This window comes from Pelodiscus sinensis, chromosome 1 (assembly GCF_052426305.1).
Source record: "Pelodiscus sinensis isolate ZL-2025 chromosome 1, ASM5242630v1, whole genome shotgun sequence".
NCBI classification, from domain to species: Eukaryota; Metazoa; Chordata; order Testudines; family Trionychidae; genus Pelodiscus; species Pelodiscus sinensis.
The window spans coordinates 313796864-313814555 of record NC_143052.1 but is presented as its reverse complement, the minus strand read 5'-3'; the positions used below and the strand labels follow the sequence as shown (position 1 = coordinate 313814555).

General features: G+C 43.6%; 1 protein-coding gene across 1 annotated transcript in view; it reads left to right on the top strand.

Moving 5' to 3' along the window:
- The first annotated feature begins 2187 nt into the window (after positions 1 to 2187).
- Positions 2188 to 17692, top strand: part of MICU2 (mitochondrial calcium uptake 2) — a 197178-nt gene continuing 181673 nt past the window's right edge. The window contains exon 1 of the mRNA XM_089775607.1: positions 2188 to 2480. Coding sequence (XP_089631733.1) covers positions 2271 to 2480 — 210 coding nt within the window. The 5' untranslated portion in view covers positions 2188 to 2270. The remainder of the gene's footprint in view (positions 2481 to 17692) is intronic.

Sequence of the window (17692 nt, the reverse complement as noted above, 5' to 3'; positions counted from 1 at the left end):
TGAATAGTAATAGAGATGTAGCCGTGTTAGTCTAATCTTGCTGAAACAAAAGAGAGGACTATGCTGCACTTTAAAGACTAACAAGATGGTTTATTAGGTGATGAGCTTTCGTGGGCCAGACCCACTTCCTCAGATCAAATTCTGGAAGAGAATTGGCATGAGCATATATACCAAAGGAATACAATGAAAAAAAGTGAACATATTATAATACTGACCAATCAGATTTAGAACACAAGAGAGGTGAGGAGGAGGGCTAGTGAAGACATTCGAAATTGCAAATGAAGACATTCGAAAATGCAAATGAAGCCGGGATTTAAATATCCCACGCTTCATGTTCGCGTTATGGCGCTATTTCGAAATAACAGATGCTGTTAAGATGCAGTTATTTCGAGAGAAAACACTTTTCTCAAAATAACCTTTATTCCTCATGCAATCCCGGCTTCATTTACAATTTCGAATGTCTTCTTTTGCATCCCTCTCTCGAAAGTGGGTGCAAGTGTAGACATACCCACAGTTGTGTTATTGTCTTTCCAGTTTATTCCCCATATATCTCACATTCGTGTACAAACATCTAACATGCTGACTTGATTCCCCCATCCCCACACATGTTCATGCTTGCCTCGCTCTTATCCCTGCTATAAAGGCTTAGTCCTCTCCCCGCCGCAGAGTCTGACCCTTCTCCCAGGTCTCCATGATTCTGATTTACCTGTGGATTTTTTCTCCTGCCCCCATTGAACCTAGCTCAAAGCCCTCCTTGCTAGGTTAGTCCATCTTTGGCTATGTCTAGACTGCAGAGCTTTTCCGGGATACTGGAGGTATGCTGAAAAAGCTATGTATGTCGTGTCCAAGGAACACATCTGCTTTTTCAAACAATTTCTGAAAAAGCAGACACATTCTTTTGCCATTCCTGTAATCCTCATTGTATGAGGAAGAAGGGATGTGTTGAAAGAGGAGGTTTTTCAGAAATTTGGCCCCGGGTAGATGGGCCAAATTTCGGAAAAGCTTCTTCCAAAAGAAAAGTGGAAAAAGATACGCAAATTGTGGTTTGCAATTTGCATACCTTTTCCTGACTTTTCTTTGTAGCCCAGACATAGCCTAGCTCTAAAGATGCTTTTTCCCTTCCTTGATAGATGGATCCCATCTCTGCTTAGCAGTCTTTTCCGGAACAGCATCCCATGTGGTCAAGGAAACTGAAGACCTTCAGGCGACACCATCTACAGAAGATGCATCTGTCTTTGCCTGATCCTCTACCCTTGACTGTCCTTTCCCCTTGCCCAAAGTTGAGGCCAGCAGCCAGAACCCTGGCATGTGGGGCTGGCAGCCAAGAGCCCCGGGCATGCGGGGCAGGTAGGAAATCCCCAGATGTGTGGGGCCGGTAGCCGGGACCCAGGAGCACTGGGTCAGAACTCAAGACCACAGGTGCTGGGCCAGGGTCCCAGAGGTTACTGCTCCTGTCCACCCTTAGCTCCTTTCCTGGGTCTAAAACCACTGCCCTCAGTTCCAGTTTGTCTGGGAACAGGAACAGCACAGGGCAGGGTCACCAATGGGAACTACCTCAGCCTCCCATCCTGCACTCCACCCTAACACACCATCAATGCCCTGTTGTGATTCCTGCACCCCACCCCACTCACCTACAGGCTCCTGCTGTTAGCCCTTCACACACAACTCCAGCTGCCTGCCCTGAGCCCCTCAAACACTCAGCCCCTGCCATGACCCCCCTCCTAATTCCTGCACTCCCACACCCCAACCCTCTGCTCTGAGTCTTTCATACATCCCAACCGTGACTCCTACACCCCCTATGTCTCCAGACTGCTGCATCTTCCCATCCCAACCCTCTGCTCTGAGCCCCCCACCCTCTGAGCCCCCCACACTCCATCTTAGGCTTAAGTGTCTTACAGATACTGTCACATCACCCCCCCCCCCCAACCCCTGCCCTATGGCCCCTCTAAAAGAGGGGGTGGGTTGTGATAGAATGGGTCCTGTAAGAAATGTAAGTTACTTTCACCCTGGTGGTGGGGGGTGTCTTGATTCCACGCCCCATGGCAGGGCTGGGCTCTGGGGGGCAGGCACAAACCCCGCAGTGAGCTAGCACGGATGCTGCTCGCTTGGCGACCGAAAGTGAGGGCAAAGAAAGGGCAGAAACGTCACTCCTCTGCTGCGCATGCTCCGTAGCGCGGCTCTGGTCCGCCAGGGCACCAGCCGGCTTGGTTGCAGCGGGCTGCGTTTGAGCTGCGTTACTGGCTCTAGCTTCTGTAGCCGCTTCCGGGAAGATGGCGGCGTGGCGAGCGGCTCTGGCTGCGGGGGCCTGGCGCTCCCTGCGGGGGCACGTCTCTGGGCTGCGGGTCCCCCGGAGTCAACGGCGGCGTCTGGGTCTGTGGGCGGCGTCTGCCGCCCTGCTTGGAGGAGGCTCGTTAGCCGCGAGTTTCAGCGGCTGGTGCGGGCGGCCAGCGCCCGGCGGGTTCCTGACGGTGCTGGCTCAGGTAAGGGACCAGCTTCCCCCGGCCCCGGGCAGGAGCTGTTAGCCGCCGTTCCCACCCGCGCACGGACCGTAGTGTCTGATACCTGCTAGAACCGCCCCCCGCCGCTCCCCCACACGCACGGTAGCCCAGGGCAGCGTCTGTTACTTGCTGTAACCCCACCACCACCACCCACGCCCGGTAGCCCAGGACTGGGGCTATTACCTGCTATAACCTCCCCCCCCCCCCCGGACATACACAGACTGTATTTAGTGGGGCAGAGGGCAATAGGCTGGAGTTGTTACCTGCTGTAATGCACCCAGCCACACATCCCCCCCCCCCCCCAAACACACAGATTTGGGAGCCCAGCAGGGCCGTTTTCTACTAGTTCTCTTTGCTCCCCCACCCCAGCTGACACAATAGCCTAAGACAGGGCAGCTTCTCATTGACCAACAAAGACCATTGGTCACAGTGCCTGCAAATTGACACCATGTCACCTGTTGCAGTGCAGTTTGTCAGGAAAGCCTGGGAGGTGAAGAGAGGTGTGGAGACAAATAATTACCCTACTTTGGGTCAGATACAGTGTGTAAGATACAGTGGAAGATGATGCATCTTTGCTTAGGTACAAGCAACATGAAATTAACTGATAGCAACCCATAATGATCATACTTTATCTGTCTCAATACTGTAGATAGACTCCTCCTGGAAGAGCCCCCATTGCTCAGTTCATCTGAGGTCAAGCAGGTGCGGGAATGCATGTGTATGGTCCCTTTGACATCAGGCAGCAGCCAAAACGAATAGTATTTCACTTTAGACAATCCTGGTCGTGTTTAAATGAATGAGTTTGGCCTTTGTCTTCAGTGGAAGCAGGGTTTTCCTCTTAGTATAGAGTGCCTTTCTCCATTCACAGTAAACCATAATTACACAATAATGTAGATAACTTAGTTGCATTTGACACAAGTATGCATTCAGTTAGCTTTGCCTGTAATTGTTCATTTACAAAGTTTGTCTTTTGCTTCACAATCTAAAGTAGTCACTTCAACTAGCATTTTTGCATTTAAAGATGAGTATTTCACCAAGAGAATGTGTTTGTCTTGTCATTTGTCTGAATTGCATAGCACACCACCCAGTAAAAATATTTTCCAGACAAGTCCATGTATTATTTGTGTTTGTGTAATCACTATCAGAATGTACTTGCCTATTAAGCATCAATATGCAAATACAGGCAGTCCCCGGGTTACATGGATCCAACTTACATCAGATCCCTACTTACAAACGGGGTGAGGCAACCCCGCACTAGCTGCTTCCCCCCAGCAGACCAGGGAGACGCGAAGCTAGCGTGCCCCTCCCCCAGCAGACCAGGGAAATGCGGAGCGGCTTTTCTCAGCAGACACCTCAGCTTGAGAATAAAGGACTGAGGGAAGTGAGGTGTGGGAGAATAAAACTGAGCTCTGGAGAAATGTTTGGCTAGAGTTTCCCCTACAATATGTACCAGTTCCGACTTACATACAAATTCAACTTAAGAACAAACCTACAGTCCCTATCTTGTACGTAACCCGGGGACTGCCTGTAAAGGGTTACTGTCAGGAATAAAGTGAGGTGGCAAAGTTTGCAGATGATAGAAAATTACTCAAAGTAGTTAAGCCCAAAGCTGATTGCAAAGAGTTACAGAGGCATCTAATAAAGCTGGGTTGATAGGTGCAAAGTAATGCTCATTGGAAATCATAATCCCAACTGTACATATAAAATGGTGAGGTCTACATTAGTTATCACTCTTGAAGATTTTCAAGTCATTGTAGATAGTTTTCTGAAAACTTCTGCTTAGTGTGCAGTGGTAGTCAAAAAAGCTAACAGAATATTAGGAGCCTTTAGGAAAGAGAGAGTAAAATATCATACTGTCCCTATATAAATCAGTGGTACACCCAGAACGTGAACATTGCAGGGAGTTCTGGTTGTCTCCATCTCCAAAAAAGATATGTTAGGGTTGAAAAAAGTTCAGAGAAGAGCAACACTGCTTAGGGGTATGGAACAGCTTTCATGTGAGAGATTAAAATGTGAAAAGCCTAGGACTATTCATTTTAAAAAAGAGATGACTAAGGGGGAGTATGATAAAAGTCTGTGAAATCATTAATAGTGTAGAACGTTTTTCACAATCAGTTCATCCAATGAAATTAATAGGCAGTAGGTTTTAAACAAAATGAAGTACCTAATCCTACAACACTCAGTCAACCTGTAGCGTTCTCTTGTCCATGGATGTTATGAAAGCCAAAAGTATAATTGGTTCAGAAAAGAATGAGATAAGTTCCTGAAGGATAGGCCCTTCAATGGGTATTAGCCAAGATGGTGATGAATACAACCATGTGTTATGGTGTCCCTAAACCCCTGACTTCTGGAAGCTGGAACTGGAAGATTAGGGATGGATCATTTGATAATTGCCCTGTTTTTGGTCATTGCCTTTGAAGCATCCAGCCCTCACCACTGTAGTCGAGATTGGATACTGAGCTTGATGGACTCTTGATCTGACCCAGTATGGTAGTTCTTAGGTTTATAGATGATAAAAAACAAAAACCTTTCTCTTGAAAACTTCAAAACATTATTATCCATATTAACTTTATCCTTTTGTTTTGGGAGTGAAGTCTTTTTTTTCCCTTAGGAGATTAAATTAACGTGTGACTAGTTGGATAAGTGGACATGCTTATAATGCTGTCAGTTCTGATTAGTGGATTGGTTATTAGGAAATACGCAAGAATTCTAATCTGCGAGTACTTCCATGAGCAAAAATGTATACTTATCCTGCCTTGTAACTAATAGTGAACACATTAAAGAGTGTAGGTCAGGCAATTATATACAATTTCTAATCCTTGGTTTATTTGAGTTGCATCATAGAGAGGCTAGGATTATGTTAGTGTTGCAGTCCTTAATGTAGAGAAATGACACTTTTCGAAGACCAGGAGAATAGTTAAGTGTGATATTTTTATTATGACTTAACTCTTAGTCCTGTCCAGCATTCCCAGTAAGCTGTGCATTTGTGCTGTCGTTCAGGAGAGATTCAGATGCCACCCAGCTGATTACTAGAGCGCCCATTGGTAAACTTTGTTTCTATTGGTGGTGCACATAAAATGTGTTCCGTACGTAGATGGAAAATAGCTGCACGTGGATGGAAAAATTAGAGAAAATACTGGTCTTGTCAACCTTGAAAATACTCTTTTAATAACAACTTAGACTTGCTATATGAAGGACCCTGTGTTATATAGTTGTAAAACCAACTAAACTAGATCTCACTGCTCCAGCCCATAGGACTGCGGGCACCTAGCTCCCACCTTAGGGCGGGGGCTGGCTCTGCTGGTTCCCAGCCCCTGCACCAGTAAGGGTGATGCTTACCTGATAACTGGTTAACCAGTTATCTATTCACATCCCTAATAGCAATAATATTATTGAAACCCATTGTTCAGGCCCGTTAACGTGCTTCTGGAAATAGTTTTAGATTGAAAAATGAGTACTTTTGTTCATAAAGAGTAGTTTCTTAATTACAATCAAATGCAACATTTAAAATACAAAAACATCAGATTACTATTTTAAGGATTACAAAAAATCTTGTCAAGGGAAATTTGCAGAGGTAAGTATTTATGTATAATTAAAATGATTTGGTGTAACTTTACTGGAGATGCTAGCAAATATTTATTTTTGTAAATGCGTAACATCTGAATTGGAGGGGCAGTTATTAGTACAGGTTGAACTTGTCTAGTCCGGCACCCTTGGGACCTGACCTGTGCTGAACCAGAGAATTTGCTGGATAATGGAAGATCAGTAGTGTCTAGCTCAGGGCTACTCAACACATGGCCCATGGCCCCTTTGTATGTGGCCTGCAGCACCGAGTCACTTCCTGGGCCACCTGCCTTCCTCATCGTTGGGGCTCCAGCAACAGCGTCAAGCCACGAGCCGAGCAGCTTTGAAACAAGATGCCTTTGCTGGGGCTGCCAGCTAGCAAGGGGGAGGGTGGCAAGAGGCGGCGGCAGAGCACGCCTGCCACATCTGCCATAGCGGCAGTGCCTCCCTATAAGGAGAGCCGTGCTGCGCGGCACTGAGACAGGCCACGTTGGTGTGTGCACGGGATGTGCGCCGGCGGCGGGGCCAAAAGGCAGCAGCAGAGCACGCCTGCCATGTCTGCCACAGCGGCAGCGCCTCCCTGAGCTAGGTCATGTTGGAGCTGCCAGGGGCAGCAAGAGGCAGTGGGGGAGTTGTGCAGCGAGGCACGCAGCAAGGTAGTGGCAGAGCTGGGCAGTGAGAGACGTGGCAAGGGGGCGGCAGAGCTAGGCATTGAGGCTGGGGTGAGAAAGGTCTGTGCTGGGGCTTGGGTAGGGTTACCATATGTCTGGTTTTTCTCAGACATGTCCTTGTTTTCACATGTTAAATCACCGTCCAGACCGGTTTTTTAAAAGGCAAAAAAGTCTTGGATTTTTTGCCCTGCAAAGGGGATCAGGGAGGTGGCGGCGGTACATGCCTTCAATGGAATGTTCAGAGCCGCACGCCTGGAACATTCACAGCCACTCTGCGTGCGGGCCCCAGCGCCTGGAGGGAAAAGCACATGGCTCCGGTGAGACCCAGGGCATTAGCCTGCACCCCGCTACATTTATATCCCTGACTACGCGAGGGAAAGGAGGCTGGGGATGCCTGGCTCTGGGGAAGGGGAGGGGCATTCTGTTGGAGCAGGAGAGCTGAAGGGTGTCTGGTTCTGGGGGAGGGGAGGGGCATTGGGTTAGAGCAGGGAATTGGGCGTTAAAACTTCTGACTTCTTACCTTTCCTGTAGGTGGGTAGTGGGTCTGTTGGTTAGATTTGGTGGGTTCCGGTCTCTGGTCTGTAAGGACTGTGGGAGCTGGTGCTTGATGGGGTGGGCAGGGGAAAGGAAGGGATTCTGGGAATCGGGATTCCTGGGTTCCTTTTCTAGCCACGCCACTTCTCCACTCGGTGCCTTTAACTTCACATTGATTGTATTGGCAGTTTTTGTTTGATTTGTTAAAATTATGACGCCAAAGCAGGAGTAGTCAATATAATGGTCTTCTGTTGATATGCGTTTTAGAAATTAAATTGCTGAACTGTCATTTCTCATTAAAAGTTCTGTCATATGGACGGAAATCAGGTAAATATTGTACTTTATTAATATCAGCAGAACTGACTTAAATGGGGCCTGTGTGTTGTATAGTCTTGCCTTAATTTTTGTATTCATGCCCATCAGTATGAAAGAAGCTATTTGCATGTATTTGCATAAATATTTTCATATATATGCAACCACACTTAAGTTGCGGCCCTCAGCATGTGATGTGGGTATTATTGTGGTCCCCGGGATTTCCAGAGTTGAGTAACCCTGGTCTAGCAGCATTATCAACGCTTCCACTGTCTCTGGGATATTACAAGACATTTGGGGTAAATTAGAGCTAAGTAATAGTACATAACACTGAGAGCTAGGACTAGTAGCTGTAAGCAAACTTTATGGATCTATGGGAAACTTGGCCACACCCATGATAAGTGGACATCTGACTAATTAAAATCATGCCAGACTATGGATGTTGCCTGACAAGAGTGTGCTGGATTAGAGAGGTTCAACCTGTAGTTTGTTCTGTTAGTAGCATGTGTTATGTTTGATACTTTTTTTTTTAGACACAGATGATTGATGATTTCATTGATTCATTGTCCTGTTGAATATACAGGCTTGCAAACTATCCTTTGTCTCTCAAAATCTAGCTTTTTGATTATGACCATCCTAAGTATTTTTTCATTGTGTAGTATCATGGGAGATGATGCAGACCCCTGGGACAGAGCTTAAAAAAAGGGACTGTTCCAGCCAAAATTGAACATATGGTCAACCTGGCCTTAAAACAAACAAAAAATTGGTAGCTTATTTTTGCATTTCTTAGAGAAAAGATATTTAAAAGCTTCATACTTGTGTTCTACAGACATGGCCGACTCAATCACATAGATGAACTAGGTGGTTGCCTAAAGGTGCTTAGTTAGACTGAAGTGAATTTTTTCCTCTATTAAAAATATTAATGTTATATCTTATAAACAAAAGCTGGTATGAGATAAACAAGTATCAAATACTGTACTTGTAATACAGTGTATCATGTCATAAGTTGAGTTATATTATTTATTTCACATTGTGGAGCATAGCTGTGTATGTAAATACAGTTAAAAAGTGTCATGGCATAATTTCAAGAGTGCCTCCTGGGAGCGGGGCCTGGCAGTTCAGTCATTCTCGGTAGTCCAGTGTTGGTCATGCAATTGAGATGGTGTTGCTCGCTGATCAGTGACCTGCAACAACTGCTCTACCATGTTACAAGCCATGATCCCAAAGACAATGTGCCCACAAAGAATTTGTATTGTGTTGAACTTGAAATATCTGGTAAGAGGTTTTAACAAGATTATAAAAAAAAATCACAAGTACTTGTAAGATTAAGATTGTTTATTTATTGTAAACTATTACTGTTAAAGTAGTAGCAAAGCCCGGATTTTTTGAATACCTGGCTGCTAATGTTAACAAATGTCACTTAATATATGCATCCCTTTCTGTTCTAATTGCAATAATGTTAGATAATAATAGATTTTGGCCTTCTGTTTAATTTTTAAATAGTTTTAAGTGAATGTTAAAATGATAAAATAACTGTAAATTTACCAGCTTTATGTTACTGCACATGCAAGGACATCATGGTAACTCACCAGGAGAGGTTTCAGTAGGTAGAAAACTACATACTCTATTGTCCCATGACAATGCAAATTCATAATTTTTCTCTTTCCATATGTTATTTATTCCACATTTAATCATTCTTACCAATTGTTTTAATTGTTTATATTTTAGTTTAATGTAAATAGTATAATACTTTCTAAAGGTTTCCACAAATTGATGGCCCAGTGCAAAAGAGTTAAAACTCAAACAGAAGCTTCAGAGGGATAGCTGAGTTAGTCTGTAACAGGAAAAACTAAAAAAAAACCCCAAATAATCTAGTAGCATTTTAAAGACTAACAAAACATGTAGATGGTATCATGAGCTTTTGTGGGCACAATCCACTTCCACAATCCACTATGACAATCTGAAGAAGTGGGTTGTGCCCACGAAAGCTCATGATACCATCTACATGTTTTGTTAGTGTTTAAAGTGCTACTAGGCTATTTGTTGTTTTTTAACTCAAACAGACTTCATTCAGTATCAAGAAACGAAGATTTTCATAGCTTCCCAAAAATCAGTTCCTTTGGAAGGAAGACAGTTTCAACTTGAAATGCAACTGTTTATAGTGCTGACATGAAACACTGTGTACAACTCAAAATGGTTAAAACTTTAAAGTGTCAGCTACCGAGCGGTTTGCCCTATATAGTATAATTAGAAAATTTACCTGCTGTTGCTCAGGTCCTTAAATCAATTTTTGTTTTTTGGAAAATAAAATGAAAACGTACGTGCTTCATTTAAATCATTGCTCTGGGATGGGGATGAAGGGTTCAGTATACAGGCTGACCTGGGGAGAGAGAACTACTCCAGCCCTCTCTCAGCACAGCAGCTTGTGACCAGGTGAGAAGTGCCTTTCCATGGCCACTGCAACTCCAGCAGGCATAGCCAGGGAAGGGGTACATATCCCCTGGCTGAGACAGGTCCAGGTTTGTCTGCCCCCTCTGCTCCCCAGCTAGAGTAGGGATGATAGATATTGTGTAATTGAATAATTGTGTAACTGCATGAAATCTTAGCGTTTACATGACTATTTGATAGTCCTCACGGATAGGGCCAGCAGCCAGTGTACTCCCAGCCCCATTCCCAGCAAGCCCCATGTCACTCCATGCTAATGCTGTCTCTCTATTGATGGCAGGTGTGAGCCAGTCAGCCAGGGGAGCTGTTTAAAAACTAGTTTCCTGTGCAGATCGGCTGCCTGCTGCCCCACGCTGCTGCCCCACGCTGCTGCCTCTCATACAGAGGTAGCAGCAGCCCTTGTCTGCAAGGATCTGAGCTCCCCACAGACATCCTCTGACTGATGGAGGCAGCAGCGAGGAGGCCAAGTGGTACTGCGGAGCTGGTGCTGGGGGAACTGGCTTTTAAGCGACCTCTTCTTAGCACCGGCTCTTGCCTGCCCCTTCTTGCTTCCTCTTGCAATCCTGGCTCAGTCCAAGCTCACACCAGGTCCAAGAGCTACCCTTGCAGTGGCTCTGCAGTTTAAATGAAATAACAGCCGGGCATGAACTGGTGTGAGCAAGGACTAAGGAAGCCTTCCCTTATCGACTAATCATGTAGTTGATAAAAAATTTATCAACTACACAATTAGTGGATTACCTACCTCTTAACATTCTTAATAGAGAGTACATTTATAAAGGTGTAGACCAAGGTTACTCAACTTTGGAAGCCCCAGGAGCCACACAGATACTCACAGCACATGCCGAGGGCTGCAGCTTAAGTATGGTTGCATATGCGTGCAAATAAATATACATGCAAATAACTGCTTTCACACTGACAGGACATAAATACAAAGATTAAGGCAAGACTACACAACATATAGGCCTCATTTAAGTCAGTTCTGCTGATATTAATAAAATGCAATATTTACCTAATTTCCACCCATATGACAGCACTTTTAATGAGAAATGGCAGTCCAGGAATTTATCTACTAAAACGCATATCAACAGAAGACCATAATATTGACTAATTTTTTGTTTTGGCTCCCACCTGCAGTCCATGTGTTGAGTCCTGCATAAACCCAAAACGCACTGCGGGTCACAAACAAATGGGCTGCTGGCTGCATATTGAGTAGCCCTGGTATAGATGATACCAAAATGGGGTGGGTTGCAAGTGCTTTGGAGGACAGATCATAATGCAAAATCATATGAACAACCTGAAGAAATGGTTTGAGATAAATAGGATGAAATTCACTAAGGACAAATGCAAAGTACTCCACTTAGGAAGGAGTAGTCAGTTGCACACATACAAAATGGGAAATAACTACCTAGGAAAGAAAATACAGGACTATGTAGCACTTTAAAGACTAACAAGATGGTTTATTAGATGATGAGCTTTCATGGGCCAGACCCACTTCCTCAGATCAAATAATGGAAGAAAATAGTCACAACCATATATACCAAAGGATACAATTTAAAAAAAATGAACACACATGAAAAGGACAAATCACATTACAAAACAGAAGGGGGATATTGGGGGGGGGGGGAAGGAAGGTGAATGCCAGTGAGTTAATGATATTAGAAGTGGGCAAGGGGAAATGTCTGTGAGTTAATAGTATTAGAGGTGATAATTGGGGAAGCTATCTTTGTAATGTGTAAGATAGCTGGGGTCTTTGTTAAGTCCCGTGCGGAGAGTGTCGAATTTTAGCATGAATGCCAGTTCAGAGGATTCCCTTTCAAGTGCAGATTTGAATGTCTTCTGAAGTAGGATGCAGGTTAGCAGGTCATTGAGACTGTGTCCTTTCTGGTTGAAATGACAAGCAACTGTTTTTTCTTTGTGATCCTGTCTAATGTCTGTTTTGTGGGCATTGATTCTTTGGCGAAGTGTCTGAGACGTTTGTCCAATGTACATAGCAGACGGACACTTTCGGCACATGATAGCATAGATTATATTTCTGGAGGCGCAGGAATATGTGTTCTTGATCTTGTAACTCACTTGGTTAGGTCCAATAATGGTGTCAGCAGAGTGAATATGTGGACAAAGCTGGCAGCGGGGTTTGTTGCAAGGGAAAGTACCAGGGTTGGTATTAGTGTGGTATGTCCTGTGGTTGTTGGTAAGGATCATCTTGAGGTTAGGTGGTTGTCTATAGGAGACTATGGGTCTGTCTCCCAGAGCTTCTTAGAGTTTAGTGTCCTGTTCCAGTATAGGCTGTAATCTATTGATAATGTGTTGGACAGGTATAAGTTGGGAGCTGTAGGTGATGACAAGTGGTGTTCTATTGTTGGTTTTCTTGGGTCTGTCTTGTAGTAGATGGTTTCTAGGTATTCGTTTGGCTCTTTCAATTTGCTTTTTTATTTCTCCAGGTGGGTAGTTGAGGTTTATAAATGCTTGGTAGAGATCCTGAAGTTTCTGGTCTCTGTCTGTCTGTGGGATTAGAGCAGATGCGGTTGTATCGAAGGGCTTGGCTATAGATGATGGATCGTATGGTGTGTGCTGGATGGGAGCTGGAAGCATGTAGGTAACTGTATGAGTCAGTGGGTTTTCTGTAGAGGGTGGTGTCTAATTTTCCATTGTTGATTTGTACTGTGGTGTCCAGGAAATGGATCTCTCGTGTGGAATGGTCCAGGCTGAGGTTAATGGTGGGGTGTAGGTTGTTGAAATCTCTGTGGAATGTCTCCAGTGTTTCTTGGCCATGCGTCCAGATCATAAAGATGTCATCGATGTAGCGTAAGTAGAGAAGGGGTAAAAGGGGACGGGAGTTGAGGAAACGTTCTAGGTCAGCCATAAAGATATTAGCATACTGTGGGGCCATGCGTGTACCCATGGCTGTGCCGCTGATCTGGAGGTATAAGTTGTTCTCAAACTGGAAATAATTGTGGGTGAGAACGAAGTTACATAGGTCTGCTACCAGGTTGGCAGTGGTGTCCTCTGGGATAGTGTTTCTAATAGCTTGTAAACCCCCCATCCCCCTTCTGTTCTGTAATGTGATTTGTCCTTTTCATGTGTGTTCATTTTTTAAAAATTGTATCCTTTGGTATATATGGTTGTGACTATTTTCTTCCATTATTTGATCTGAGGAAGTGGGTCTGGCCCACGAAAGCTCATCATCTAATAAACCATCTTGTTAGTCTTTAAAGTGCTACATAGTCCTGTATTTTGTTTCAGCTACACCAGACTAACACGGCTACATCTCTATCACTATTCTACCTAGGAAAGAGTACTGTGGAAACAGATCTAGGTGTCAGTCTATCACAAGCTCAATATGAGTCAACAATGTAACTGTTTCAAAACAAGCAAATACCATTCTGGGATTTATTAGTAGGAGTGTTGTAATCAAGACATGAGAAATAATTTTCCCACTCTACTCTGCACTGATTAGGCATCAACTGGAGTACTGTCCAGTTCTGGGAGTCACATTTCAGGAAAAATGTATACAAACAGGAGAAAGTCAGAGAAGAACAAAAAAAATTATTAAAGGTTTAGAACACATGACCTATGGAAGACTAAAAGACTTTGCTTTGTGTAGTCTGGAGAAAAGAAGACAGAGGGAACTTGGTAACAGTTTTCAAATAGTTAAAAGTTGTTATAAGGAAGATGGAGGAAAAATTATTCTCCTCAATCTCTGATAATAGGACAAAAAGCAATGGGCTAAAATTGCAGCCAACGTGGTTTAAGTTGAACATGAGGAAAAATTTCCTGACAGAGCAGTTAACCACTGGAATAAATTGTTTAAGGAGGTTGTGGAATCTCCATAATTAGAGATTTTTAAGAGCAGGTCAGACGGACACCTGTCAGGGATGGTCAGGATGGTGCTTGGGCTTGCCATGAGTCCAGGAGACAAGATTTACTGACCTTAGGAGGTTCATTCCAGTTCTATGATAGATTATGGGGTCATGAATTTTTGTTTGTCAGTGACTTGTCCATGATTTTTACTAAAATTACTCATGATTAAATCTTAACTATACTTACATTAGGGATGTGAACGACTGACTAGTCGACTATCCTATAAGCAAATGCTTATGGGATAGTTGACAAGCTAGTTGACTAGGATGCTTCAGAGGGCAGTGCCGCGTGGAGCCTGAGGCCGGAGCCTGGGGCCAGACCCTGGGCTCCATGTGGCTCTGCCACTTTGATATGCTGCATGCAGCCCGGGGCCAGCTGGTAGTCCCCCGCTCCGCACGCAAGTTAGGGCTGACCTCAGGCTCCATGTTGCGCTGCCACTTTGTGACACCATGGGGAGCAGGAGCCTAGCGGGGGACTGCTTGAGTCCCCTGTTGGCCCCATGCTCCTTGCAGCGCTTTTGCCTTTGAACTGTAGCAACAGCCCTTACAGTGTGAGCTGGGATTGCTCTGCAGCCCCTGTCTGTGCGAGGTCCCAGTGGAGACCTGATGGAACAGCCTCTGCTCTCAGCAAGCCTGGGCTGCCCTGGATAGTCTGCTTTGCGGCAGATCCTTTCCCCCATCCCTGTGCTGCTGCCTCTGATAGAGGCAGCAGCGTCGGGGGACAGGCAGCACTGCCGAGATGGTGCGGGGGAACCGGCTTTTAAGATGGCTCCCCCCCAGCACCGGATCTGCTTATCAGAGGCAGCAAAGGGGGAGAAGCATGTAATCGAGTAGTCTACTAGGCTTATTGGGTAGTCGACTACTCGCTTACATCCTACTCTCTATGCCATTACATAAATCATTGATGAAGATATTGAATAAAACTGGACCCAGAACTGATCCATGTGGAATTTCACTTGGTATGCTCTTCCAACATGACTGAACCATTGATAGTTACTCTCTGGGAATGGGTATCCAACCAGTTGTGCACTCATCTTATATTAGCTTCATCTAGGTCATATTTCCCTAGTTTATTAATAAGAAGGTCAAGTAGGACTGTATCAAAATCCTTACTAAAATCAACATATATCACATTTACCATTTCCCCATCATCCACAAGGTTCTGTCAGCTTTCTTTGACAGGATATCAGGTTGGTTTGACGTGAATTTGTTTTTGACGTACCCATGCTTACTATTACTTATCAACTTATTATTTTCTAAATGTTTGTAAATTGATTCCATGATTTGTACTACATACCCCTAACAATATCTTGGGAGTTCTTAGAGGCTTCAGGGGTACAGCTGTTGTTCTGGAAGGGTTGCTCCAGGGTGTTCACTAGTGCTGGGGGGATGGTCTGGGGAGAAGCAGCCCAGGGCTACCGCAGCAGTTGTTGGCGGGGAGTGGTCTGGGGCCACCGCTGTTGTGGGGAGACCAGTGCAGCTAGTCTCAGGGCTGAGCTCGTCTTGGAGACCTGGGGCCACCAGTCACATCTGCTAGTGGCAGAAGTCATGGAGGCCACAGAATCTTTGACTTCCATGAGCAACTCTCAGCCTTCTATATAAACTGTCTTAACCCCCGATCTCGTAAACACACATGAATGTGAGCAGTCCCATGGTGTTTGATGGAACTACTAATGTATGAAGTTAATCGTATCTTTGCAGGATGTGGCATTTAATCTATAATTTACATATAAATCTGTTGGATTATGTGGTCCATATTTAGTACAGGAAAACATTTTTTATGTTTATTTGTTTTAAAGCATGGTTCCAGCTGAGAAAAAACATTACAGTTAAAGTAATGTGACTGTTGATAAATATAGACTATGGTGTCCCTAGACTCTCTATTGGTCAGAGACTGGTTATGGGGTCACTTGATAATTCTCTGTTGTGTTCACTGACTCTGAGGTATTTGGTATTGGTCACTGTCAGAAGACAGGATACTGGGCTAGATGGACCTTTGATCTGACCCAGTATGGCCATTCTTATGTTATCTTGGGTAAAATTGCATATGAATTTTTAATGATGTGTGGAATTGCCTGTAAAACCAAGAAGAAAATGTAAAAGCTAATCTAAAGAAGCACAAGAATTTTCTAGCATATTACAAAGGGGGGAAAATTGCTCATTGCTTTTTGAGATTGTTTTATTTAAAAAATATGAAACTATTTTTGTGCCAGAACTGTTAAAATGCAATTTGCATTAACTTATGATTTTATGTGGTCTCAGTAAAAGAAATAATTCTAAGTTTCGCTTGTAATAGAAACACTTTGAAAATATAATCATGACAGAAAGGCTTTTTAAAATCAGAATGGTCTGGATATCTCACAAAATACTATTAAAATAATATTTAAAATATGCTTTCAACGTAAGTAGAAAGGTAAAATGACTTGTATTAAAATAGGCTTCTGAAACTTAGGGAGTAAGGGGGAAAGTGCACAATTTGCTGCATTCCTGACTCTGGTTGGGGAACACAGGGGTCAGATGAGCTGTGCACTTTGCTCTCGCTCCCTGACAGGGACAGGATGGGAGAGAGCATTTAGCACTGGTACAAATTTTATTTAAAAAAAAGATGAGTTGAGGACCCGAGCAATAATGTGTAAATATGCTAGTTATATATAATCTACAACAATATCTGATGCAAACTTTAATAAAAACCATGCATGTGCCTTGTGAATATATTCTTTCTTGAATTTCTCTCCTGTTAATTTAAGGATGATAAACTTGATAAACATAGAGTATTTCAGTTTAAATGTACAGAACAAAAAACTCCCAGGAAAATAACACTGCTATGGCATATTAGTCTGCAGTGGATAATTTTCAATTAATAACACTCAAAATCTTGGGCAATAGTAGGATGCTGGATGTATAAACTAGCTCCTCTACTTTTTTTTCTTTTATGGCATCAGTAAATATAAATGTATTTATAAACAGCTCTGCTAGAATGAGATTCAGTTCAGCTCTTCTTAGTTCTCCATTTTTTGTTTTCAGTGTTTCTGAAAGTGTTCCTTTTGTGCAGCAGTCCAACCAAATAAGGTAACCTTAGCTACCTCTTGTTTAATTCAGTGTGTTTTAGAGATACCTTATGTATCAGATATCCCTCTAAGCAGTCTAAATCAATATTAAATATATCACAAACATCATTCTCTGCATTACTGACATACAGTTATTGTCATGCCGTGTGCCCATAATAGAACATAGTATAGTAGGCATGGAATCCGTAGGACCATGATTTAGAAATTAATTATAGACTTAGATATTACTTATGGATGTGCATTTGTTTCATAACTTTAAATACATTATATCCATTTCAGCTTATTGAGTGAAAATATACTTATATTCTAAAATTTTGGTTTTGAAAATATTTACGTTTATTCCCTTTACTATGAATGTAGAATTTCTTTATACAGTTTTCATGGTTATAAAACAGCATGATGTCAAATCTAATAAGGGTTGGAGCTAAAATGCAAATCTTTTTTAGTCTGATCTGTCATATTCTGCTTAGGACTTTCACTGTTGCAGTGTGAACTGGGTATTAAAATAAAAATTTAACTAAGCATTCTCTCTAGACCGGGGTGGGCAATAATTTTTGGCCAAGGGCCAAAATTTTTTGAACTGTCCCCAAGCCATCCTGGAAAGGGCAGGGACTAAACTGTAGGGGTGGGGCCAGGATGCTTCTGGGCTACCCCATCCATAGACTATGATTGGTCAGGGGGTAGGGGAGCCCCTTTGTCCCTCCTTTCCCACTAGGCACCTATGCCTCTGGCAGGGCGGG